The sequence below is a fragment of the Oncorhynchus nerka genome, linkage group LG2, assembly GCF_034236695.1.
Source record: "Oncorhynchus nerka isolate Pitt River linkage group LG2, Oner_Uvic_2.0, whole genome shotgun sequence".
Taxonomy (NCBI): Eukaryota; Metazoa; Chordata; class Actinopteri; order Salmoniformes; family Salmonidae; genus Oncorhynchus; species Oncorhynchus nerka.
In genome coordinates this window covers 54,827,503-54,854,397 of record NC_088397.1, presented here as the reverse complement: position 1 = coordinate 54,854,397, position 26,895 = coordinate 54,827,503, and the positions used below count along the sequence as shown (strand labels likewise).

General features: G+C 44.5%; 1 protein-coding gene across 3 annotated transcripts in view; it reads right to left on the bottom strand.

The window, feature by feature from the left end:
* LOC115138186 (succinate--CoA ligase [GDP-forming] subunit beta, mitochondrial) overlaps nucleotides 1-26,895 on the bottom strand; it is a 134,971-nt gene that overhangs the window by 32,359 nt on the left and 75,717 nt on the right. For all 3 annotated transcript variants that reach the window (XM_029674745.2, XM_065000237.1, XM_065000230.1), the window contains exons 3-9: nucleotides 24,945-25,044; nucleotides 23,577-23,667; nucleotides 21,668-21,820; nucleotides 21,130-21,219; nucleotides 19,299-19,395; nucleotides 17,772-17,933; nucleotides 16,392-16,534 (exon numbers count right to left, since the gene is read on the bottom strand). In XM_029674745.2, coding sequence (XP_029530605.2) covers nucleotides 16,392-16,534; nucleotides 17,772-17,933; nucleotides 19,299-19,395; nucleotides 21,130-21,219; nucleotides 21,668-21,820; nucleotides 23,577-23,667; nucleotides 24,945-25,044 — 836 coding nt within the window. The remainder of the gene's footprint in view (nucleotides 1-16,391; nucleotides 16,535-17,771; nucleotides 17,934-19,298; nucleotides 19,396-21,129; nucleotides 21,220-21,667; nucleotides 21,821-23,576; nucleotides 23,668-24,944; nucleotides 25,045-26,895) is intronic.

The window sequence follows — 26,895 nt, the reverse complement described above, 5'->3', positions numbered from 1 at the left end:
AAGGATGAGTACAACCCCAAGAACACCATTCCAACCGTGAAGCATGGAGGTGGAAAAATCATTCTTTGGGGATGCTTTTATGCAAAGGGAACAGGACGACTGCACCGTATTGAGGGGAGGATGGATGGGGCCAGGTATCGCAAGATCTTGGCCAACAACCTCCTTCCTTCAGTAAGAGCATTGAAGATGGGTCGTGGCTGGGTCTTCCAGCATGACAACGATCCGAAACACACAGCCAGGGCAACTAAGGAGTGGCTCCATAAAAAGCATCTAAAGGTCCTGGAGTGGCCTAGCCAGTCTCCAGACCTGAACCTAATAGAAAATCTTTGGAGGGAGCTGAAAGTCCGTATTGCCCAGCGACAGCCTAAAAAATGTAGGATCTGGAGAAGGTCTGTATGGAGGAGTGGGCCAAAATCCCTGCTGTAGTGTGTGCAAACCTGGTCAATTACTACAGGAAACGTATGATCTCTGTAATTGCAAACAAAGGTTTCTGTACCAAATATTAAGTTCTAGTTTTTCTGATGTATCAAATAGTTATGCCATGCAATAAAATGCAAATTAATTACTTAAAAATCATACAATGTGATTTTCTGGATTTTTGTTTTAGATTCCGTCTCTCACCGTTGAAGTGTACCTATGATAAAAAATTACAGACCTCTACATGCTTTGTAACCTGCAAAATCGGGCAGTGTATCAAATACTTGTACTTAACCAACAGTGCAGTTGTACCCATTAGGCAAGATGGCGCCGATAGATGGCAGCATTGCTTCTAGTCCTTAAGAAACCGTGCAGGATTTATTTTTGTGTATTTTTTTCTTACATTGTTATCCCAGAAAACCTTAAGTGTTTTTACATACAACCGGAAAGAACTATTGGATATCAGGGAGACGTCAACTTACCAGCACAAACAGCACTACGACTAGGAATACGACTTCCCCAAAGCGGAGCCTTTGTCTGCACATCCCAGGGCATTTGAACTGATTCCAGAGCCCGACCCAAAACAATGCCACCGGAGGATGGGTGCCAGAGCGGTCTTCTAGTGAGGCTTTGGATGCGCACACACCACGCACCACGGCGAGTATATTACTTGCTAATGTCCAGTGCCTAGTTAACAAAGTCAACGAAATCAGGGTAAGAGTTGCTTTCCAAAGAGATATACGGAATTGTAACATACACTGTTTCATGGGACCATGGCTAGCTGGGGACATGCTGTGAGTCCATGCAGCCAACGGGATTTTCAGTGCATCGCGCTGACAGGAATAAACATCTCTCCGGTAAGAAGAAGGGCGGGGGTGTATGTTTCATGATTAACGACTCATAGTGTAATTGTAACAACATACAGGAACTCAAGTCCTTTTATTCACCTGACCTAGAATTCCTCACAATCAAATACCGACCGTATTATCTCCCAAGAGAACTCTCCTCGGTTAACATCACAGCCGTGTATATCCCCCCGCAAGCGGATACAAAGACAGCCGTCAAGGAACTTCACTTGACTTTATGCAAACTGGAAACCATATATCCTGAGGCTGTATTTATTGTATCTGGGGATTTTAACAAAGCTAATTTGAGAACAAGGCTACCTAAATTCTAACAGCATAACGATCGCTGTACACGAGTGAGTAACACGCTCGACCATTGCTACTCTAACTTTCACGATGCATTCAAGGCCCTCCCCCGCCCTCCTTTTGAGAAATCTGACCATGACTTAATCTTGTTGCTCCCCTCCTATAGGCAGAAACTAAAATAGGAATCGCCCGTGCTTAGGTTTATCCAACGCTGGTCTGACCAATCGGATTCCACGCTTCAAGATTGCTTCGATCACGTGGACTGGAAAATGTTCCGGGTAGCTGCAGATAATAACATTGACGTATACGCTGACTCGGTGAGCGAGTTTATAAGGAAGTGTATAGGAGATGTTGTACCCACTGTGACTATGTAAACCTTCCTAAATAGAAACCGTGGATTGATAGCAGCATTCGCGCAAAACTGAAAGCACGAACCACCGCATTTAATTATGGCAAGGTGAATGGAAATCTGGCTGAATACAAACAGTGTAGTTATTCCCGCCGTAAGGCAATCAAACAAGCAAAGTGTCAGTATAGAGACAAAGTAGAGTCGCAACTCAACGGCTCAAACACGAGATGTATGTGGCAGGGTCTACAGACAATCACGGATTACAAAAAGAAAACCAGCCCCGTCACGGACACCGACGTCTTGCTCCCAGACAAATTAAACAACTTCTTTGCCCGCTTTGAGGACAATACAGTGCCACCGACGCGGCCCGCTACCAAAGACTGTGGGCTCTCCTTCTCCGTGGCCGACGTGAGTAAAACATTTAAACGTGTTAACCCTCACAAGGCTGCCGGCTCAGATGCCATCCCTAGCTGCGTCCTCAGAGCATGCCCAGACCAGCTGGCTGGTGTGTTTACGGAAATATTCAATCAATCTCTATCCCAGTCTGCTGTCCCCACATGCTTTAAGATGGCCACCATTGTTCCTGTTCCCAAGAAAGCGAAGGTAACTGAACTAAATGACTATCGCCCCGTAGCAGTCACTTCTGTTATCATGAAGTGCTTTGAGAGAAGAGTCAAGGATAATATCACCTCCACCCTACCTGTCACCCTAGGACCACTTCAATTTGCTTACTGCCCCAATAGGTCCACAGACAATGCAATCGCTATCACACTGTCCTATCCCATCTGGACAAGAGGAATACCTATGTAAGAATGCTGTTCATTGACTACAGCTCAGCATTCAACATCATAGTACCATCCAAACTCATTATTAAGCTTGAGACCCTGTGTTTCAACCCCCCTGTGCAACTGGGTCCTGGACTTCCTGATGGGCCGACCCCAGGTGGTGAAGGTAGGAAACAACATCCCCTCTCCACTGATCCTTAACACTGGGGATTCACAAGGGTGCGTTCTCAGCCCACTCCTGTACTCCCTTTTCACCCACAACTGTGTGGCCATGCACACCTCCAACAACGAGACAGCCTACAGGGAGGAGGCGAGGGCCCTCTGAGTGTGGTGCAAGGAAAATAACATTTCACCCAATGTTAGCAAAAGAGATGATCGTGGACCTCAGGAAACAGCAAAGGGAGCACACCCCTATCCACCTCAACAGGACAGTAGTGGAGAAGGTGGAAAGTTTATTTCTCCGGTGTACACATCACCGACAAACTGAAATGGTCCACCCACACAGACAGTGTGGTGAAGAAGTCGCAATAGCGCCTCTTCAACCTCAGGAGGCTGAAAAAATTTGGCTTGTCACCGAAAACCATCACTAACTTTTACAGGTGCACAATTGAGAGCATCTTGTCGGGCTGTATCGGCAACTGCACCGCCCACAACCACAAGGCTCACCAGAGGGTGGTGCGGTCTGCACAACACATCACCGGGGGCAAACTACCTCCAGGACACCTACAACACCCGATGTCACAGGAAGGCAAAAAAGATAATCAAGGACAATAAACACCCGAGCCACTGCCTGTTCACCCCGCTTCCATCCAGAAGGCGAGGTCAGTACAGGTGCATCAAAGCTGGGACAGAGAGATTGAAAAACAGCTTCTATCTCAAGGCCATCAGACTGTTAAACAGCCACCACTAGCACAGAGAGGCGGCTGCCTACAGACTGGATATCATTGGGCACTTGAATAAGACTTGAATAAATAGAACACTAGTCACTTTAATAATGCCTCTTTAAAAATGTTTATCCCACATGACTCATCTCATCTGTATATAATGTATACTATATCCTTCAATATCTATTATTTACTATCTATTGCATCTTAGCTGCTCTGTCACTGCTCATCCATATATTTTATACTTATATATTCTCATGTAATTCCTTTACTAGATTGTGTGTATTAGGTTTTGTTGTGGAATTGTTAGATATTACCTGTTAGCTACTGCTGCACTGTCAGATCTAGAAGCATTTCGCTACACTCTGCTAACCATGTGTATGTGACCAATAAAATGTGATTTTTGATTTGAATACACAGGCTACTGAGAATATCAACTGTTAATAACAGAGAAACGCACACACTTACACACACACACACAGAGGGGTGTTACCAAAGTATAGTTGAGGACATTTTTGGGGACCAACAATTGATTCCCATTCAAAATCCTATTTTCCCTAACCCAACCCTGATTTTAGCCATTCATCTAACCCTTACACCTAAGAACAGGCTTTGTATAAGTGAGGACCAGCAAAATGTCCCCAGTTATCTGAATTGTCCTTGGTGTACTATTCTTGTGTGGACTTCTGGTCCTCACAAGTATAGCCCTACACGCACACGCACACACTAAATGAGTCTCCTGCTGTAGCCTAGACTGTCGGGTAAATTAGCATCCGTGTTCCCCTCCATCGCTCAAATAAAGGGAAGCCTGATCATTTAATTACCGGAGTCTACATTCATCTCTTGTGTATTGTGTGACTTGGGATGAGTCATATCAAGGCTAATGACACACAGCATACACCAATTGCTCCTCATCGACAACCACTGTCATTTCTCTAGGCTTTAGAGCCAGAATTAAGTCTGTTATAATGATTAGTGTAACATTTAAAACTGCTTTAAATCATCTTTCCCACAGCAATTAAAAAATGACCTATCAACATGACGTTATCCCTGACCGCTTTGGCATCAGTATCTTTAGACTGCTCCATGTTTACATACAGCGTCAGCCAGTGACAGAGGACAAGAGGACGTGCTGCTGCACTGCACTGTAGAGCACGGCTCATAAAGCAGGCCTGATCCTATCATCTGTCTCAGTGTTTGGGTGGCCTGGCCTCAGATGAGCCTACAGCAGCGTGCATGTAGGCTTACATCAAAGCCAAGATGCGTGAAATGAGTGTGGCCTCAGCTACACCATCAGCTCAATTTTTCGGAACTCGCAGGACACCCCTGTGATGCTCGCTCACGCCTCGGACAGACAGATGGAGAGATAGATGCCTGTCCGGGATGGAGGGAAGCATCATCTGTTAAATTGAGCGGTGTAGCGAGGGGGAGGCAGCTCGTTGCTGGACACGCCACTCCAGGGTCATAATGAGGGGCGTCGCCCTGGGTTACTGTAATATGTAACCATGAGGATGTCAGGAAGAAACAGGGCCACGGTTCTCATGCCATATTCATGATCAGTGGGGGGTGGAACTGAGTTCTCAGAGTGCTCTGGGTACATTTCCCTGTGGAGTGAGACTGGGTCCTCAGGCAGTGTGCCTCATAAGTGAAAATGAACTATTGTGTTCCATTTCTCCAAACATGCGAAAGAGGGAAAAAAATCTACCTCCTGTTGCTGACTAACAAACACAGTCAGTTACTGAGAACGGTTCTCAATCTTTAATACTATCATGTGGTAGGAGGTGCTGTAGAACATGAGAAAAATGGAGCCGTCCAGCCTTTTCCTATTAAAGGAGCACTGCTTGACTTCTAGAAGGTCACTAAATCATAGACTATGTGCCCCTATGGCATTTGAAGGCCTTTCTAACGCTACTACCTTGCACCATCTGGGGCCTACCTTTGAAATGACAAAACGCTTCCTGCAGCATTAAGAGTGAGAGAAGGGCTCAAATTAGCCCAGGTCCAATCCCAGATCACATATTGATTTATCCCAGATGAGGAATGGCAGACAGGAGACTGTTGAATCAGACAGGGCCATGGGAGAAGGGGGAGGAATGGTCTAGTCAACATGGGGCGGAAAGGGGTGGTGTTAATACAAGGTGAATACATTAACAATATATACCAAGACATACATAGCCATTAGACATGCTATTGACAGGTGTCTTGTATATAAAATATGTCCTACAGCGCTATGGTGGTTGCCAGACCATGGAGCTCATATCAGGCTCATCAACTGGAGATCAGATTAATCACACACATCATTTGCTCCATGGAGGATTCCTCCCCCTTCATGGAGGATTCCTCCCCTTCATGGAGGATTCCGTTCCGTTTGCTTCTGTTTAGGAATCGTTTTTCAACAGATTTAGCGGAATGAGTACACACCTGATCATCTGCAAACACAGATCACTTTCATAGCAGCCACATACAAATCAGCACGATCACTTTGCTCGTTGTATAATTCCTTCTGGCATCTACGCGCTCTCCTCCTCTCACCTTTTCCCTTTGCTTGTGGACTTCATTGCACAACACAACAGCTGCTCTATGATCAGGCAAAAAAAAAACGTTCCAAGCCAAACCTTTATATCATAAACGTTAACTGCTACACACAGCCTACATCGTTGTCACCATATTAGCTAACGCCATATTCAACATAGCTACTAGAACTAACGCGTTAGTAAACACCCTAAACTCACCCAGTAGTGTAGTCAGCAGTAAGCAGTTTAGCAGCTACAATGGCGGGCCCCGGTGGCAATACCTTTATAAAACCAAAAGCTTACTTTGACTTGGAAGAGTTCCAGTGTGTGATGGCCATACTAGCTAACATAGCATCCCTTTCTGTTTGAGGCGGTTGTTTGAGTAGGCTAAACTAGCTTGCTGCATTTGGTAGCTAAATAAGTGAAAGTGGAAAAAAAAAATGGGGAAAAAAGCAGCTAGCTCTCCCTCTTGTTGCTTCTGCTTCATTTTGGAATAAATTATTTGTTAAAAACTGTTCAACTATTCTTTCTCTCTCGGAGTCAACTACTCTCCACATTTTATGCACTGCAGTGCTAGCTAGCTGTAGCTTATGCTATCAGTACTACATTCATTTTCTGACACTTTGTTGACTTACTGTGTAAGTCTGTGGAAGGGGGTGAGAACCATGATCCTTCTAGGTTTCGTATTGAAGTCAATGTAGCCAGTGGAGGACGGAAGCTACCGGTCTTCCGGCTACACCATGGTGCTACCCCAGAGAGTGCTGTTGAGACTACTGTAGACCTTCATTGCAAAACAGTGTTTAAATAAATAATTTGGTGACGTGAATATATTTAGTATAGTTTTATCTAAAAAGGATAACCTTTTTTAATGTTTAAGATGGTCCTCCCCTTCCTTCTCTGAGGAGCCTCCACTGGTGTGTATGTGTGTTTGTCTGACTAGGTGTGTGTGTGTGTGTGTGTGTGTGTGTGTGTGTGTGTGTGTGTGTGTGTGTGTGTGTAGGGGCAAGAAGTGACTGAGGAGCTGGTAAACAGTAAGAGAGAACACGAGTGTAAAGAAGCTCATTATTAAGTGAGTGAAGTTTTCCGGACATCGATAGGACCTCTTTAAAGCAGAAGTGATGAGATGGGTAAAACATGCCAGGCCAGATGAAAGGCGATCATCCCAGCTGAATGGCACTCTGAGGGAGGGAGTGCTTCTTCTCAGGGCCATTCACATATCGACCGCAGGTGCAATTTAGAGGAGATTGAGATCTTATTGCAATTTAGCCTAACTTCTTGTTTTTAACATTCATCCAAAGTACACACGCTGTGTGTGTGTGTGTGTGTGTGTGTGTGTGTGTGTGTGTGTGTGTGTGTGTGTGTGTGTGTGTGTGTAAAGGACATTCCAAAGCAGTTATTTATAACTCTGGTGAAGCAAATTGTATTTTGGTTTCTTCACAATTACACCAGAGAACCGCATCAGGATACCTAGGCTAATCCATATGAAAGTGCCTAAGTGGAACATAGATCTAAGAGATAATGGTATTTAGTTTGGCAGCCAGTCTGCGTTACATTTGATTTATTTCGATAAGCAACACAATTACAGCCGGCAGCTGGAAGGTTAGAGGGCTCACATAATGAGATCACTGACTGAGGTAAACAGAGACAATTAGGACAAACAAATGAAGGCAATACACACAATTATCAGAGTGTGTCATTTCACCAGTAGCATCCCAACAACTAAAATAAGAACATTGCAATGCTACATTAACAAAAAATAGCCAACTGTTATTCCAATCTGCAGGTTATGACACAGCAACTAATGATCCAAACAGCGACAAGCATTACATTTGGTCCTGAAATTAGGAGGTATCATTATCATGTACTGAATGTACTACTGAGGTGTCAAGAGAAGTAATATTCACTTAGTGTTAATAAACCCGCCTGTCATTCACAGTTGGTTAATTATGCAATTCAGCTCAGTATTGCCATGGGTTCGTTCAAAAAAATAAATAATTAAAATAATAATTAAAATCTAAATAAAACAACTTGCTTCTTGACTGGAGCTTCTTGCCTGGAGTAGGCTACAACTCATAAAAACAACGCACTCTACTCTAACCAATTAGACTAAAGTAACAAAGTGAACCCGGCAAAACTGAAGTGTTTCCAATTTCCCAAAGTCCAGATATCTTCAGTGTATGGAGGATTGATATATGGTTTTCAGAGTGTGAAAAAGAAGAAAACTCCAACGTTTTGACATTGAGTTCAAACATCACACTGCGCATCCAGTTCGCCTGTAGCGTCATATTGTTTCTTTGAACTGCAGCTCCGTAGCCACACATCACAACTCAGAGGCTTTAGACAAGAGCTCCAGAGCCTCGACTTCTCCTCCTACCATTTACATCCCATTCTGTACATCAATGCCTGGCCCAGTCCCAGTACTCTGTGAGCAAAGGACCTGAAACCAAGTAGAAACAGCCTACATTCAGCTATGATCTTCTAAGCATTGAGGTGGAACAGCTACAATATAGCAAATCGTCAGCTACAGTATAGTTGGTTGAGGAGGCCTTGGCATGGTGCACTGAGCAGGCAGCTGAGGTCTGACGGGGTCTGCTGCTAGTCCATGATCAGCCGTTATACTGAGGCTGTTAGCATTTCCTGAGTTTCCACTGAGATATTAGCATTTACGTTACGCTTAGAGAAATATTAAGAGACCCCGATAACTCACAGTGCTGTATGGTTCTAATCATTTAATTGTAACCAAATCAAATCAAAGTTTATTTGTCACGTGCCGAATACAACAGACCTTAGTGAAATGCTTACAGACAGGTTCTAACCAACAGCACATTAAAGGTATAAGGTGAACAATAGGTAAGTAAGGGAATAAAAACAGTAAAAAGAGTAGCGTAAAAGAGGTAGTTGGCGGGTGGTGGGTGGCGGGACACAATGCAGATAACCCGGTTAGCCAATGTGCGGGGGCACTGGTTGGTCGGGCCAAATGAGGTAGTATGGCCTTTTTGTCCTAGACTTGGCACTCCGGTACCGCTTCCCATGCGGTAGTAGAAAGAACAGTCTTTGACCAATTTTAGGGCCTTTCTCTGACACCGCCTGGTGTAGAGGTCCTGGATGGAAGGCGGCCTAGCCCCAGTGATGTACTGGGCCGTACGCACTGCCTACTGTAGTGCCTTGCGGTCGGAGGCCGAGCAATTGCAGTACCAGGCAGTGACGCAACCAGTCAGGATGCTCTCGGCGGTGCAGCTGTAGAACCTTTTGAGGATCTGAGGACCCATGCCAAATAGGCTTTGTCGTGCCCTCTTCACAACTGTCTTGGTGTGTTTGGACCATTCTAGTTTGCTGGTGATGTGGACACCAAGGAACTTGAAGCTCTCAACCTGCTCTACTACAGCTCCGTTGATGAGAATGGGGGAGTGCTCTGGTCCTCCTTTTCCTATAGTCCACAATCATATCCTTTGTCTTGGTTACGTTGAGGGATAGGTTGTTATTCTGGATACCATAGACTTCCAGTCATTACCCGAACAATAGTTAGCAGTATATTTCAAAATACCACTAATTTCCTTCGTTCTGGATGCAGATTTACAAATGGTATCAACGAGTTCATCTGACTCTGGGGAAGTTGACAAAATCCCTAAGTATCCCTTCAAACCAATGGTTAGATCTAGCTATACATTACTGAAATAATGCCCCCTACTCTACTCACCAGCACCACTCGATTCAAATCGCAATGTCAATATGTGCTCTGCGCCACCATAGAAAAGCAATCTCACCATTCAGATCTCACTACACATACGCAGAGAGCCATTACCACTATTAGCAAAAGGTGCTCTTGATGGCATGACCTGCTCGTCATTCCAATGTTCCCTCGTTATCGCCCCAGTCCAATGTTTACTGGTCCCACAGCACTGGTCTCAGGTGATGGCTGCCGTCTGTAATGCCAGGCTTAATGCTCTACGCAGAGGGAATGAACTCCATTATGGAGTGGGAGCCTGTTTCTGGGCTTTCTCTCTGGCTTATCATTGCTTGTCTTTACGACACAGGGGACTGGCTGTTCCCGGAGGCCTAGCCTGCAGGCCGACAGACCATTTTTCCACAGCAAACCCAGATCTCCGACGTCACAGCCAACTCAATGATGGCTGATTGTGCAAGTCCCTGGAGGGCTAGGCATGTGTGTGTTAGTCTGTATTTGTACGGTGCATGATTGCCTTAGCCTGTCTGAGAGGTGTAGATGAAACAGATCCAAGGACATGAATAGGAGTCACTCCCTGAGCCTCTAGAACTGTGGCCTCACGTTGCAGAGTGGGGCTCTTAAAGAGGGCCAACAATGAGCCCCGTCTCCTAGTCTCCGACAGCCTCACACCATGTCCAAACAGGCGCTCTGACATTCGACGCGGGCCCAAGACATCTCCATATGCACAGAGAGGACCAGAGAGTGAGTGGCTGATCCAGAGTGGAGTGGTTGGGCCCCCTCACAATGCTGCCTTAACAGGATTTAGCAGATCAAAGGCTGGGGGAGGAGAGAGCTGCCATACACTGGTTATATCTGCAGTAGGTGGACAACAATACCTTTTAAGAATACTCTTGATGTAATGGGGCGATTTGGAGTGGAAATGTGACAGGAAACGGGCCAGGACCTCTTCTCCATGAGGTACACCATGCCAAAGATGGCACAACTAGCCAACAAAGGGGTTAGGTGACCGTGTACAGTAGACATGCTCAGCAGGCTACAGCCAGAACGTGTATATGTTGAAGGAAAATACCTTACTGTTTAGATCAGTGGTGTCCCCCTCAAAAATGTTGGACTAAAAATGACTAAAACCAAATTGAAACTGTAAAAATGCTAATGGCGCTATATTTATACCGTTTATTGACTGTCCAGCTCACTAATAATAACTGAAATGAAACAGGTAAAGCAGAGCAGAAACTAACACATTGAGAGAAGCACACACACACCTACCACACACTGCCGCAAGGAACACAAAGGTCTGAGTGAGTGAACACCTTCGTATACAAACACCCACGCACAAAGTGCATCACAGACTCTAACAAATGCTTGGGCTGGAGGGGAGGCACAAGTGAAGCTGGATGATCTGAGTGAGTACACACCTCCAGAGCAGATACAACACACACACACGTTTGTGCACACATAGAAACGCACACAACCCAGTAGGGAGGCCAAGGGTGAATATGAGCGAGTACACACCTTCAGCATGCCTAATCAACAATGTGATTAAAACCCAATGTTGGTGACCTAGTCAAATATTCTCTCTATTATTTTTCTATTTTTCTCTCTGCATGGTTGGGAAAGGCGCCTAAGTAAGCATTTCAATGTTAGCGTACACCTGTTCTTTACGAAGTATGTGAAAAAGAAGATTTGACACACCACCTCTTTCCTTCCCTCTCTGCCTTGGAGCTGGTCAACTGAATGGGCTAAATGCTAATGTACCAATACATTCAAGGTGGATCAGAAAACCTAGCTGTGTCCGTTCCCTTTACATCTTGTTACTGACACACACACACACACACACACACACACACACACACACACACACAGCTGTGAGAACACCCACAGGTGACAATTACCCAGTCACTCCCTGCCGTCACACACAGCCTAGGAGCACAGCACCGTCTTATAGGGGACATAATTCACCACCACCTAGGAAGTACAGTGCACAGGACAAAACATTCATCTGTTATTTCCTATCAGGACTGAGCAGAAGGGAGGGTAATAAAGAGGACATTTGGCTGTGGGTATTTGTTCACTGCCTACAGGTAATGTGGGGGGGGAACTCAATACTACAACTATTCTGTCAAAGCAAGCAGTTCTTTATATGCCTGTGAAAGAGTGGGGCTAGTTATTCTAGCAGGGACGTAAGGCGCCAGAGGACAGAATTGAAACACCATTGAACAGAAGAGACTGCATGTCCAATGAAATGAATAGGCTTTGCCCACATACTATACACACCAACACTTACTTTAGATATTACGTTCAATGTCTTCATTTTTCTTTTCATTTTCTTCATCCTTCTTTGTCTCTAACCTCTTCCCTCATCCTGTACATTTCCGTCATATTCCCTATTCTATATGGTCCCTCTTTCTAATTGACCTAATCAATGCTATACTCCAACTGAGAAAAAAACATGATAAAAAACAAACAAGATTTAAATCATATCCAATCCCAGGACCTGTCCGTTCTAGCTGAAGCTGTACACTCCCAACTGAATCTTCTAGTTGGAATAGAACGATCTGAAGAGATCAAAGCGGAAAGAGAGCTGACAGAGAGAGAAAAGAGAGAGCAGAGAGTGAGGGAGCGAGAGAGCAGTGGACGGACACGCTATCCAGTGTTTGCCATCTCCCAGATAAGAGAACGAGCCAGGTTATGCTTAATTTTACCTGGTATTTATTACTAAATTATCCTCCTTGCTAATGGTGTTTAAATGTTACCTTTTTGATAGTCATTGATCGCCACAACGTATCAATTGACACCAGCTATACTATACATAACCATATTAATTGCTAGTGGCTATGAAGAATCTAGCAGCTAAAATAAGGCTGTGCTAACGAGGTTAGAATATACTAACTTAGGCAGAATATCAGCTTCCCTGGATACAAACTGTAGTTGGCTGCAGTAAATGTATAATACTGCTGCACTAGTGAAAATGAGTATACAGCTAGAGTTTTATGTCACTGTTAGGCATCTCACATTACACCAAACCTCAAGGTGGAAACTGTTGGGGGGTGAAGCACAAGGCTTTTGAGTTGAGTATCGAATATGGCAAAATAAACATTCCACTGCTGACTCGTCTTCAAACACGGATTAACATTTCATAAGGTTGAAACGAGTCAACATGTTCCATGCCAAAGCAAATAAAACATAAGAAATTCAATTGTAAGCATGAATATTAAGTATTTGTCATGACAAACCCTTGAAACGCTTTCAAGTACCTTATTCAGTTGGACACATTTCAACATTTAACAAGTGTGTATCTTTGGCATTTCCAGCTATTGATTCTTACTCTGGCTCAAGTTGTTCACAGCCTAGGCCTAAATGGAACCGAGACACAGAACATCTTTAGTGTAAGGAATATATTAAAAGAAAAATGTAAATGAGGATTTTCATCATGCCAAGAATCTAATAATTAACATTCCCTCCACAGATCTGATGAGTCTCCAAATCCCAGTATGAAATGCAAATGGCGGTACACGGAGGTTTAATGTCAATCCGCTCTCATCTCTCCCCCATAAGGGAGGGCCTGTGTCTGTCTCGCCTCTACACTGCTGGAGGAGGAACCGGTAGCTACTGCCTTTACTCTAGGGTTTGGGCTTCGAATTGACGCCAGGATAAAGAGAAGACTACTTCCTATGCAGGAATAACTGAAGTCTAATGCTGTCTTTAAAAGCTGGCTAGGTTTCCCCCACAAATTCATCTCTATTATGACCTCGTTTGACATCATAATGTATGAATTTGATCACACTGCCTCAGAGGACTGAGAAACACTTAAACCTCTACTTTCTCTCTTATTTTATTCTGTTTTCAGGACACCTTGATGATTTCATGCAGGACAAAAAATGATATATACACTGTGGACATTTGACTGGGACAATACATCGTCAGTGGCAGAGTTTCACTAGCACCTTGTTAAAATTCATCTCTGGTACGTGTGTGTGTGTGTGATTCCCTCAAGTCTCCGACTAAAAAAGAAGAAACTGATATAGGCTTATCTCTGATATAGCCTATAGATACATATGACATGGCTGATCATTGGCTCACATCAACACCATCATCCCAGACACCCTCAACCACTCCAATTCGGATACCGCCCCAACAGATCCACAGATGACACAATCTTTATTCCACTCCACACTGCCCTCTCCCACCTGAACAAGAGGGGACTACAGCTCAGCGCTCAACACCATAGTCCCCTCCAAGCTCATCACCAAACTGGGGACCCTGGGACTGAACACCTCCCTCTGTAACTGGATCCTGGACTTCCTGACGGGGCGGCCCTAGGTGGCAAGGGTAGGCAACAACACGGGGGCCCCTCAAGGTTGGGTGCTTAGTCCCCTCCTGTACTCCCTGTTCACCCATGACTGCATCGCAACGCATGACTCCAAAACCATCATCAAGTTGGCAGATGACACGACAGTGGTAAACCTGATCACCGACAGCGATTATACAGCCTACAGGTAGGTCAGAGACTTGGCAGTGTGGTGCCAGGACAACAGCTTCTCCCTCAACCTCAGTAAGACCAAGGAGATGATCGTGGACTACAGGAGAAAGAGGGGAGAGCAAAGTCCCTCTTTGCCATGCAAATGAACTGAATCGCCAAAAAAACATTTCCACTGCATTTAATCCTTGCCACAATAGGACCAGCTGACATCATGTCAGTGATTCTCTCGTTAACACAGGTGTGAGTGTTGACGAGGACAAGGCTGGAGATCACTCTGTCATGCTGATTGAGTTCGAATAACAGACTGGAAGCTTCAAAAGGAGGGTGGTGCTTAGAATCATTGTTCTTCCTCTGCCAACCATGGTTACCTGCAAGGAAACACGTGCCGTCATCATTGCTTTGCACAAAAAGGGCTTCACAGGCAAGGATATTGCTACCAATAAGATTGCACCTAAATCAACCTTTTATCATATCATCAAGAACTTCAAGGAGAGCGGTTCAATTCTTGTGAAGAAGGCTTCAGGGTGCCCAAAAAGTCCAGCAAGCGCCAGGACCGTCTCCTAAAGTTGATTCAGCTGCGGGATCGGGGAACCACCAGTACAGAGCTATCTCAGGAATGGTAGCAGGCAGGTGTGAGTGCACCTGCACGCACAGTGAGGAAAAGATTTTTGGAGAATGGCCTGATGTCAAGAAGGGCAACAAAGAAGCCTCTTCTCTCCAGGAAAAACATCAGGGACAGACTGATATTCTGAAAAAGGTCCAGGGATTGGACTGCTGAGGACTGGGGTAAAGTAATTTTCTCTGATGAATCCCCTTTCCGATTGTTTGGGCATCGGGAAAAAAGCCAACACATATTCACATACACTACATATGCACACACACGACATGCACATGCATACGAACACATACATAAACACACTCATATGCTGCTGCTATGGTGTTCTTTACTCTTTATTATAATATATGCCGAGTCACTTAGCCCTGCCTTTATATACATACCTCAAATACCTTGCACATTGATCTGGTACTGGATTAACAGCTTATTCCTGCATATTTTATTCCTGTTGTGTTACTGTTTCCTTTTTCTCTCTTTTCTTTACAAAATTCGATAATGACTCTGGTCAACTATTAAAGTGACTACATGAAACTGAAGTGAAGCAAAGGAATGGCATTCGAGTGACTTGTGTATTGCAATGAGTATCATGCCATATTTGTGCATAGAACATTCCACATCATGCCTCTATGTCCTTTGTTCTCAATGTCCTTCGTTCTCAATGTCCTTCATCTTTGATGTATCAGAAATGTGTGGTAAACTGGCCTGTTCAACAGTGGATAGAAGGAACCAGTATTTAACACTGTTCTATGACACATACGAAGACACCGACCATTTTCAAATAGACATAATTTGAAGTGAAAGCAAACAGGGAATTAGTGCTCTGATGAGTGTCAACAAACTAGCACTGCGGCATTGTTACCAGCCTCCAACTGTTCGCTGCTGAGTTATTGGCAATCTGAACATTTAGTATTCAACTGTCGTAAAGAGAGCCAAGCTGCCACATCCTCTCCTCTGAGGTTCTGGACCTTTAATTGCACCAGGAAAGTACAGTAACGAGTTTGCGTTGTGCATTGGGAGAAGACTGTGACGGCAGGGACAAGCCATTAAAAGGCTGGCTTTATTGTGGCTGCGGGGCTGTAATTCATTACAAAACTGTCAATAAAACCATGGCATTATAATTAGGAGATCTCTAATACCCCATCTCTGGGAGAAACATAGCTGTCAGTGCCAAACACACTAAACTGTTGTGTCTTTGTTAGGAGGTGGACTGGTGCCTAACCGACCAGACAAGGCCTTAAAGAGAAGCTTTAACATGACTCCTGGTTAAACAGTCACACAAAGTAGCAGCAACAAATATTTACAGAATCGCTAGGAGCAGCTGGGTTGGTTAAATAGGGAATTCAACAGGTGGTTGGAACAGTGTGTTGGCTCTTTGAGACCAACTGACAGTTTGACATGGAACTAGCTACTGTAGCATAGTGAATCAGCTTTGTTCTCCATCTTTAAGTGGTACAACTCCTCTCCACAGCACACTCACACACCCTGTGGTGTTGGATAAAGTGGGTTCCTACCTTCGGGTCAGCAGTGAGCAGTTTGAATGCCTCGTACACCTGCTTCTCCTTCACCCCTCCTCCTAGGTCCAGGAAGTTGGCCGGCTTCCCTCCATGGAGGTCGATGATATCACACGTGGCCATAGCCAGACCAGCCCCATTCACTGTAATGACAGATCAAAGGTGAAACTAAACCACAGAGAAAGTTGACAACTGTTACTGGTCTCAGAAAACAGAGCCTCAAAAAAAAAATAGTTACTGTGCTCATCACAATTTTGATGACAAATTATGATTCTGGAATGCTGATAATGGTTTCGTGACGATTCTCTGATGAAGTTAGATTTCCCCCCATTAGAGTCCAAATGAAGATGAGAACTGAAACGAAAACCCTTGAGAGAAAACAGTGACAAGTAGTTGGGATTTAATTCAATTAAACATGACCTAACACCAGCATTAAAACAACACAAACATGAAAGGGCTCACTGTGAAATCAATGAATAAATTATCTAATGAAGAGGGAATAACAACATTCTTTGAGGATTTAAATCTTTAAGAGGTACTGTTAAAACTTATAATTAGGATATTTAACACTTGAAGAAGTTGAAAAGTGGAGGGAAATGTGATTACGGCAATGCTCTTGACTTCAGAAAGCGAGCATTGATTAAACAAATTTCTGTGGCACTAGTGTTGTGCCGTATTATCAGGCAGCCTAGTGAGCGCCTCCCTATCCTCTGGGCATCTTGGTGCTTTTGCTGCAAGGGAGCCAAGCGATTCAGTCGCTTCCTGCCAAAGCCAACACGCTTCTCTACAAACGTCTTACCTCATTTGGTTTAGCGGCACTGAGCCTACGTCCTGGCAAGTGCCCTGACAGAAGTCTCAATAAAAGGAAACTGGCTTTAACAGCTGTCACTTTGGTGGGTTACAAAGCTTTTAAAGGAGCCCATCAGCTCTGAGCTGTTGTTCTGCAAGAGAGGCTGCGCAGGGGAAAGAGCCACTAACCTGTGCTCTTACTGCCACAATGTTTATGAGGCTTCAGGGCAGCCAGAAGAGACTCCCCAAGCAGCCCAGAATTACACTGTAAAGCTTTGATTTATGACAGGGGAGGACCATAATGAGAAGACTAACAATCCAGCTCACTGGAGACTTTTTGGGCGGATTATGGCTAATTAGAAAGCATTGGTTATGGCAGCCTCCTTCTGGAGCCGTTAGAAAGCTGGTTGTCAATTTGGACTGGAGAGGAGCCCAGTCGGCTTTACTGTAGTTTGACAAAGTTTGAACGTCGTCTCCCAGCCTTCAATTATCTGATAAGGAAAATAACAACTCTATTCCAGTTGGGGTGGGTTACCCATGGCTGAATTAATAGAACATGCATGTGCGTGGACAGCCATAATCAGAACTCACCAAAGCAGGCGATGTTTCCATCCAAGCCGATGTACTTGAGGTCCCATTTGGCTGCCTCCGTCTCGGTGGGATCGCTCTCTGACATGTCGTCCAGGGCAAAGACGGCTTTCTGACGGAACTCTGCGTTATCGTCAAAATTGATCTTGGCATCAAAGCACACCACTGAAAGAAGCGAGAGAGAGAGAGAGATACGAAGAGAAGAGGGACAGAATAATAAAGAGAGGAAGAAGGAAATAGACAAAGTAGAAAAGGAAAGAGGAAGAGATGTAGAGAAAAAAAAGGAGGAAGTGAAATGGAAATGTAATAATTTATAAACTCAATGAAATATGTTAAATAAAATGTGGCAAGTGATCTCACCCTATTAGACTTAATTAATTCAGTATTTGTAATGGTGCAGCTCATGTTTATGCATCGACAGTGCCTCAAAGGGGGAATATATTATGCATAATGGACAATACTTTTACACTTCACAAGGTGCAGTTCAAAGAAACTGCAAGTTGAATGTTACCTGCAGGCAAAGTATTTACTGCAGGGCTGAAATGCTGAGGTCTGCTCCTTATGGATTTGTACTTTGTAAGGCCCACTACATACCACAACCATTTACACAGGGGTGATTGGAGCCTTCATCTATCAATACTCTATAACAGCCTGGAGGACAAATGACAAGTGGTACATGGGATCCCCATGGAACCAACTGTAAATTCACTATGTAATGGCTCGTCTCTGTGACATACTACCTGGGCTGAAGCTCCCAAGCGTAATAAAGGTAACATGACACACACACACACCTAGGCAGAACAAAAACGTATGGGAAGTCACTTCTATTGCAGCTAAGTGGAGTGTTGGCTGTCTCCTGGAGCTGCTGTATGTGACCAACTGTAGTACAATGACATTCATTTTCAGAGTTGAACAGTCATTTAGTCTTACCGTCCCTTTGGTGATGAGGGTTCAGTTACGCTGAAATGCAAGTCAAAGTAAGAGACTAAAGTGGGGGGGGGGGGAAACATGCCTTAACTATTCTGCCTGCAGTGATGTTCTTCAGTACCATGTGGCGTGCTGTTTAAACTCTACTGAAAATACATGCTCGGTAGTTCATTATCTTCCCTTGTCGTATATGTACAAATTAAATAACAAGTTGATCTACTTTCAATGGCAGTCTACAGAAACACAAGTCTCTGCCTTGCTTGTTGGATGGCAGAGTTGCACCTCTCAGTACAGCTTGGTTGTACACAACAAAACAACAGACCTCTCATCAATATTCATAAGCAGTGATTAGACTAGGCTACAAAACTGTATTTTCTTTGATGAACCAGACCTATAACAAGATCTTGTTTCATAACAACGAGTTTATCTGTATGATTGTTCCTCAAGAGGCAATTAGTGATGGATATGCTCAAATATATACCTAAAATCCCACCAAGGACACTCCCATGATGTACGAGAGAGAGAGCGAGGACAAAGAGACAGATCCAGATAAACAGACCGAATATGTAGACACCAAAAAGAGAATGAGAAAAAGAGTCGTACCTTGTCCTTCGGGAGTCTCTCCGAGAGGATTGACTTCAACTTGAGTGGCGTCGACTTTCAGGAACAGATCATAGAGCCTCTTAATCTGATCTGCAGCCTGTGAGTTCCACAGAGGACAGTTATTACCCAACAAGATGCCTCTGAGCAGCAGGCCAGCCAGGGCCACTCAGCACCACGCACACGTTAAATAAAACATGGCAAATCCCCTTATACACACAGAGCATGTGTGTGCGTGTGCGCACATGTATGTGTGTGCAGGTGTTGAAAAATAAAATACAAAAATACCACCTTTCTCAGGAGTTTCTGACAACCTACTATTTTCTAACTAACATGACTCAGTAAGCCTTTAGCTCATACTGTACAAAATATAGGCTACACAGCGTACAAAACATTAGGAACACCTTCCTGATATGAAGTTGGGCCCCCTTTTTCCCTCAGAATAGCCTCCATTTGTCAGGGCATGGACTCTACAAGTTGTCAAAAGCATTCCATAGGGATGCTGGCCCATGTTGACAATGTTTCCCACAGCTGTGCAAGTTGACTGGATGTCCTTTGGGTGGTGGACTATTCTTGATATACACAGGAAACTGGTGGGCGTGAAAAACCCAGAAGCTCTGCAGTTCTTGACACACTCAAACTGTTGCGCCTGGCACCTACTACCATACCGCCCGCTCAAAGGCATTTCAATCTTTTGTCTTTCCCATTCACCCTCTGAATGGCACACATACACAATCCATTTCTCATTTGTCTCAAGGCTTAAAAATCCTTCCTCACCTTCATTTGCATGTGACATCAATAAGGGATCATAGCTTTCACCTATATACCCTAATAAAACAGTAATTAAACCACTATAATACAGCCATTGTGTGGCATATTAATGTATTAGCTATGAGTGAGATGACAATGCGTCTTTTGTGCCACATTATCCTAACAGGCGCAGTATTGCTATTGGAGTGACTGTCATTGTAATAAATCCTCTTTTAAAGAACACATCGTTCAGCGGATGTCTCTGTCTGTCCCTGGCACCGAGCTGCTCTTTTGATTACGAAAAAAAGCCTGACAGAAAATGATGTAAGCACTACTCTCTGCCACACACTCACAGACCCACATCTGCAAACACGCACACACACACTTTTTGTAATCTCAAAGTTTTCAAAGAAGCAAAGTTACTTCAAAGAAGGTTCCATTCCCACACCTGCGTTTTAGAAGACAGAGTTTCAGAACTAAACTGACAAGCCAGACACTTAGCGAATCATTTTCCTGTTAAAATCAATGGCCATTCAATACCAAAACAGGCTGGTATTACACAGGGTGTACCTCTCAGACAACTGTGTATGTTCATTTCATTTTAAATAAAACATTCATTAAGTTGATTTATACGTTTCCCCCATTGTAACATTGAACTAATCCAATCCTTTATGCTGCTCTGCTCACGGATAGGAATACAAATTAGCAATATAATGCTACAAGACAATTGGCTCTAAAATGAACCAGATAATAACTTTTAATATCAAATGTGAATTGTGGAGTTTATACTGGCCAGGACTGGCTACAGCAGCAATGTCTGTTCATGATTTTGAGAGGACTCCAAAAAATGTAATGTACTTCAGTGACTTCATTTTTGTTCTGCGCTATAATGGTGAACCTATAAAGCTTTGTCTGTTGTATAAGGACGTATGGACTTCTATAAACCAGCATAGAGAGCCCAGTAGACTGGCAGTGTCCTATCCAGTTTCAACAGCTCTTGAGTTGTGTACTGTGGGTCTTCAGTGTGTGTACACTATTCTGCTTCTCTGCACTGCGGCTCAGAGAGCTTCGCCGGGCCCATCACCTGTCTCTCCAGAGGTCCTTTGAAACCCAAATTAGCTGCCATGCGGAGCGCCTGGTCGTCTCGCACCCCCTCGAATATATCTATGACTTCCTGTGGTAGCAGAGAGAGGAAGAGAATGAGAAAGAGAGAGGGACAGAGCGGGTCAGAGAGAGACCGAGAGAGAGAGAAAAAGCAAGTGAGAGACCGAGAGAGCAAGAGGAAGAGCAAGAGAGAAACAGAGAGAGAATGGAGACTCAAAAACACTGCATGGTAATATGACAAAAAGTGGATATTCATATTAAATTACGGAAGCTGCAATTAAGTGGTGGCAACCTGCCAGATGTGAGGAAAGGAAACCTGATACTGTAACGATGGCATTATAATTATCAGGCACTTGTAGAGATGAGATTCTCACATGGAGAAGGGATCAAGGGATTTATTGTACCAATCAGGGGAGGGAGAGAGGCAGGATAACACCGCCAGTGAAAGGTGAGAGGTTCCATGTTCACATCTGTAATCATTTGTAACATATGTTGCTTCAGAGCTCACAGAACTGTACCTTAAATATGAGCTCTGGGGTTTTGTCGGCCACCTCCTCTATGTCCATCCCACCCTGAGGACTGCCCACCATGACAGGCCCGTTGCAGGCCCGGTCCATCAGGATGGCAAAGTAGGTTTCCCTGGTGATGTCCAGGGCTTCAGCCACCATCACCTGGTCAGTAGGGAGAGAGTCGGTCTACAGAGTCAGGCTACTGCCTTCCCATCACAGACTGTCCTCAGACACAGACAGACAGGCAGGAATGGAGAGACACTGAACCATTACAACTCAGAGAAACTGGGGGTTCTACTTCTACGCTCTAGTGAAAATGAAGCAACGCGCTGGGAGATGGCAAAAGAAGAAAGAGAAAATAGAGAGAGATTCACAGAAAGACAGAGGGATAGAGATAAGTTGGTTGTTTGTTATCAGTTTCCTGCAGTCTAACTGGACCGTGTTAATTTGGACTTATTGACGACGCTCGTTCTCCATGTCCCATGCAAACAGGGGCAGTGCAGCCCTCTTTCTCTCCCTCTCCCAGATTAACGTCTTGATCTACCTTTTCCACACAACTACCACCCTCTCCCGGTCTTTCTCTCAATCTCACTGCCTTTCTGTGCCCCTCTCTCCCTCTGCTACTCTCTCTTCCTCTGTCTTCTAGGACTTTCTCCCCCTCTCCCCAGCCCTGGTCCTTACTGGCAGTAGAACCATGCTCTGTGTCATGTCTGGAGAGGCTGGCTGCAGTACGGTGAAGTGAAGAGACGTGTTACAAGGGCAAGCTGACAGCCGCCCCTGGTTCTCATTCAGAGAAACAGCCTGACAACAGAATTACAGCCTGTTAAGAGGGCGCATACTAAGGCCTGGATCCTGTTCAATCACTGCACCTCTCTCGGGCTACTTTATTACTTTGATCCCATGCCTAATCTAATCCGAAACAGGCTTTGAGGGAGGCCTGTGACTACAGCCAGATAGCATCATATCTCCCATGTTTGTGAATGTCTTCATTTTTCTGAAATTAATCTTGTGTGTACCTGTTTTAATGTGTAACACATGACACATGCCTGCGTATCATACCATAGGTCCCTCTGGGAGGATTTATCATGATACACGTTTGCAAGAAATCCATTTTCTGTGCTTAAGTTTATAAAATAAAACACTATCGGGTATTGTGTTATGTCAGTCAACTGACGTGCCATGGATAGATAATGCAGCACATTTTTCAATATGAAATTACATCTCACAACAATGCTTCTGCAGTTAGGATTTCTGTGTTGACATTTCTCTCTTTCCCTACTTTCCCCTCAGCCCGGGTGTTGTTGTAGTGAACTTCCACCCCCGCCAGCACTTTCTACAAAAAAATGGCAAATGTGTCACTCATTTGATACTTCTCCTAAACTTTGCAGCAGGGGCAGGAGCAGAGCGAGGTGCGTGCCTGGCTGGCAGGAATGAAAGCAAGCGTTAATGGGGAGCTCTAGGCCATATTTCACTAGAAGGGGAAAGAGAAAGGAAGAGTGAGGAGAAACACAAGCTGCAAGACAGGAAGGCTTCATTACCTGCAAATGTGTGTTTTTGGAGTGGCTGCAGAGTGTGAGTGAGGAAAATTATATTCCTGCTTGTTAGTGACACTTGGAAATGGTTGTTTACGTGACTAACACTTTGGTCTCGGAGAGGCCCTGACTTGCATGCATTATTTGTTGCAATGAACCATGACAGCAAATAGCACAAAAACACAACAAATGACATGGGCTTCAAATGGCATGTCTCCACTAGAGACCTATCCCCAGAACTAGGGGAACAACAGAATATATAGACTAATGTGTTATTTCCCCCATGCTTTGTGCAGTCATTTATTTCATGGAACTGTATTACTGAATTGAAATAAACCGGAAATGAGAAAAAACAGAATGACCTTTTACATCCAGCTGTGACTCACCGTTTTTACTTTCACTCCCTCCTTTGGAGTCTGCTTGGTGGTCAGGCTGTAACCTAGCATCCTATTGGCCAGCTCACCCACCACCGAGGGGCTAAAGTCAAAGAAGAGACAGGATTGGCCCAATTTACAACCACTCCATTAATAGATATTTGAATCAAGACTAAACAAGGACAAACATCTTTCAAAAATAGAGGACTATCACCGTGGCAGAGAATAGACAGAGTAGTTATTTGCAGCTCCTGCGAGCCGTGTTCATTTCAACAAAGACATGGTTCAGCACATTTGTAACATGACTGTAACATGTTCTGACAAAGCACTGTTTTAGGAGAATCTTCAATACGTCTACACATCTCTTTGAATACGGCTCTCCTGATTTCAGCTCCTCTTTAAAGGCAGTGTGCGCGTCTCATTCCAGCTCTCGCTTTGCTCTCTGGTTATAGAATACAAATGAAGCCTGAGGTTGTGCTCTGCTTTGATAGATGGTAGTCGAGCGGGTGCGCTCACATCACTGTCTGGGGAGGCTCAACTTCAGATGGCTCACGTAGGAAAGTTTCCGGCTATCCCAAATACCGAAATAGGGTGACAATGATACACTTGGTAGCCATTTGTCGTAATTCACAGTTCAGTCCTTAACATGGCTGCTACCTTTGTTACATTTGTCATTTTAGCATCAAGAACATCTCTAGTAACTGGCCAGAGTATGTGATAAGGATTTTGTAACAATGTGCGAGCCAGGAGAACAATATGTTTGTGCTCCAACAGAAGAGCACAATTCCAGTAACCTACCACAGTAGATGCGTGCACAGTACCCAATGATACATTTACTATTTCAAAGTTTAAATGGGGGCAGTTGTTCCTAAACCAGTGTTTCCCAAACTCGGTGCTGGGGACCGCAAGGGTCCCCATTTAGATTTTTGCCCTAATACTACACAGCTGATTATTTTATTATTTTTTTAAATCGAAGCTTGATGATGATTTGATTATTTGAGTCAGCTGTGTAGTGCTAGGGCAAAAACCTAACTGGGACATTTGGGAAACCCTGCCCTACACTATCCAACTTGGTGTATTAGGTAACTGCAGCACAGGGAAAGCAACATTGCATCTAGGAGGGATCTTGTAAAAACTATGACTACAGGAGGACATCTCTCTGAAGCAGTAGATACCGAGAAAACAAAACAGAAACACTCTGAATGGTCCACACACCCAAGTGAGTGCAGGCGGAAGTTGTTGGGGGTACTCCAGTGGAGGCTGCTGAGGGAGACCATGTATTTGATGTATTTGATACCATTCCACTTATTCCGCTCCAGCCATTACCACGAGCCTGTCCTCCCCAATTAATGTTCCACCAACCTCCTGTGGGGTACTCACTCTTTAGTTAAGTGCACTCCACCTTTAAGGCCACTGTCGAACACGCCCTTCCCTCGTCCCCCAGCCAGAATCTGGGCCTTCAGGACTATCTCCTTGGCACCTGAAAAGAGGAGAGAAGGGCACCGTCAGCAGGATAGATAGCAGGATAGAGAACCAGGAGCGTTGGACCTCTCCAATCAGTACATCACCACAGATGCCCAGTACACCCCCCCCGTCTCTGAGTCAGATGTCATCTCACCCATCGCCCTGTTCTCTATTAGATCCTGTGCCCCTCCAGAGGAGAGGAGGGGGAGGAGGAGGGGACAAAGGGAGGGATAGGGCTAGCAGGGGAGGTACACGAAGAAGGGTACTCCAGCTCAAGTACGACATTCCCCTCCAGCCCTGCTAATTACAGAGTAAGAAGACAGGATAGAGGGTACCCAGGAGAGGACAGTCGAAAGAACAGGCCCATTATAGACAGCAGGTGAACACACCCATACCAGGCTCTCACGCACCCATCAACAGACATGATTCCAAAGACATAGGCCCACAAACATGAATCTAAACATGTAATGCAACTGGGATTATTATTCTTTTGACCGATGTCTTAATTTGCACTATAATTTGTGCCATGTCCCAATTTCATGCCATTTTAAAGATGCGAACGACACCATATGCCCTACTTGCCCTCCAAGTCCTCTTTCCACACCAGGAGAGAGCACTTCAGGTAGAGCGTTCAACTGTCTATCCAGCTGCCCCCTGAACACCCTCCCTCTCTACTCAAATGGTGCAACAAGGGCACTTGATGGGATACATATGGTCTTGAGCTATCATTATCCTGGCAGGGAGTTCTGCCATGGGCCAACCAGAACATGCCTAGAAAGGCACGTTGACCTTGGGCCAGGAACATGGCTCCCTCACTAGCGAGGCTCCTCAAGCAGAGTGGAGTGTCTCCAGACGTGCTCTACAGACGAGGCTAAAAGCTCAGGCTGCTACAGTAGGAACAAAACCCAGACAAAGTAGCCTCTGACAAGGTGGCAGGGATTAAACCAATATTGCATTATTGAGCGCTCTCTCCCCTGGGAAGAGGAGGAGGAGGAGGAGAGAATAAAAGCTGAACACATGCAGGGACTGTAAGGCATCATCATTGAATAAATATGTTAATAAAAAATATAAAAAACTGCTACCTCGTAAAATTTGACATTTGTTCAAGGCAACATGAAATGGAGTGTCCTGTGTGTGCAGCAGAGAGGGACTGAACAGAGGAAATTACTTTTGTAAAAAAAAATAAGGACGCCAATGAGGAAGGTGTTCTTTCTTAGCACTGACAAGAGGCCTGGTGCAAGGTGAGAATAGGACCACGACAGGGTCCTCTCTCAAAGGAGAAGAGGAGTAAGTGATGAGGAGGATTAAGGCGCAACATGGATAGGAAATGGACAGAAAGTACTACAAAAAATAATGAGGGAAAATAGAGTGGAGGTAAATGTGTAGACTATATAGCCAGACAGATGATTGGTCATTGAGAGACGGTGCTCCAGAGCATGGTTCTGGACAGTAGTCGATCTCACACTAGGATCACATCAAGGAGCCCTGATAACACACCAAAGCCCAAATAATGACTGATGATTTATCACACAGGAAAGAGAGTAGCTAGATAGACTTAACGGACACCATTGGAGCATATGAAGCTTACTTATCAGAAGAAGAAGAGATAAACCCTTTAATCAATGGACCGTTAACTCACCAAATCAATCGCTTGGAAAATTGGCCTCAAATACACATACAAAAAACACACACCCAACCTTAACAGTGGCATCTAAAGAACGCCAAACACTTCACTCAGCCTGTTCATGTGTTTCCACTTTTCTCCAACACTGTCATCGTTGTAGGTTCCACTGTCATCATTGCTGCCACCACCACCAAGGCAAAAAAAACTCTGTCCTTTAAAATGCATGGGGAAGTAATGACGCCC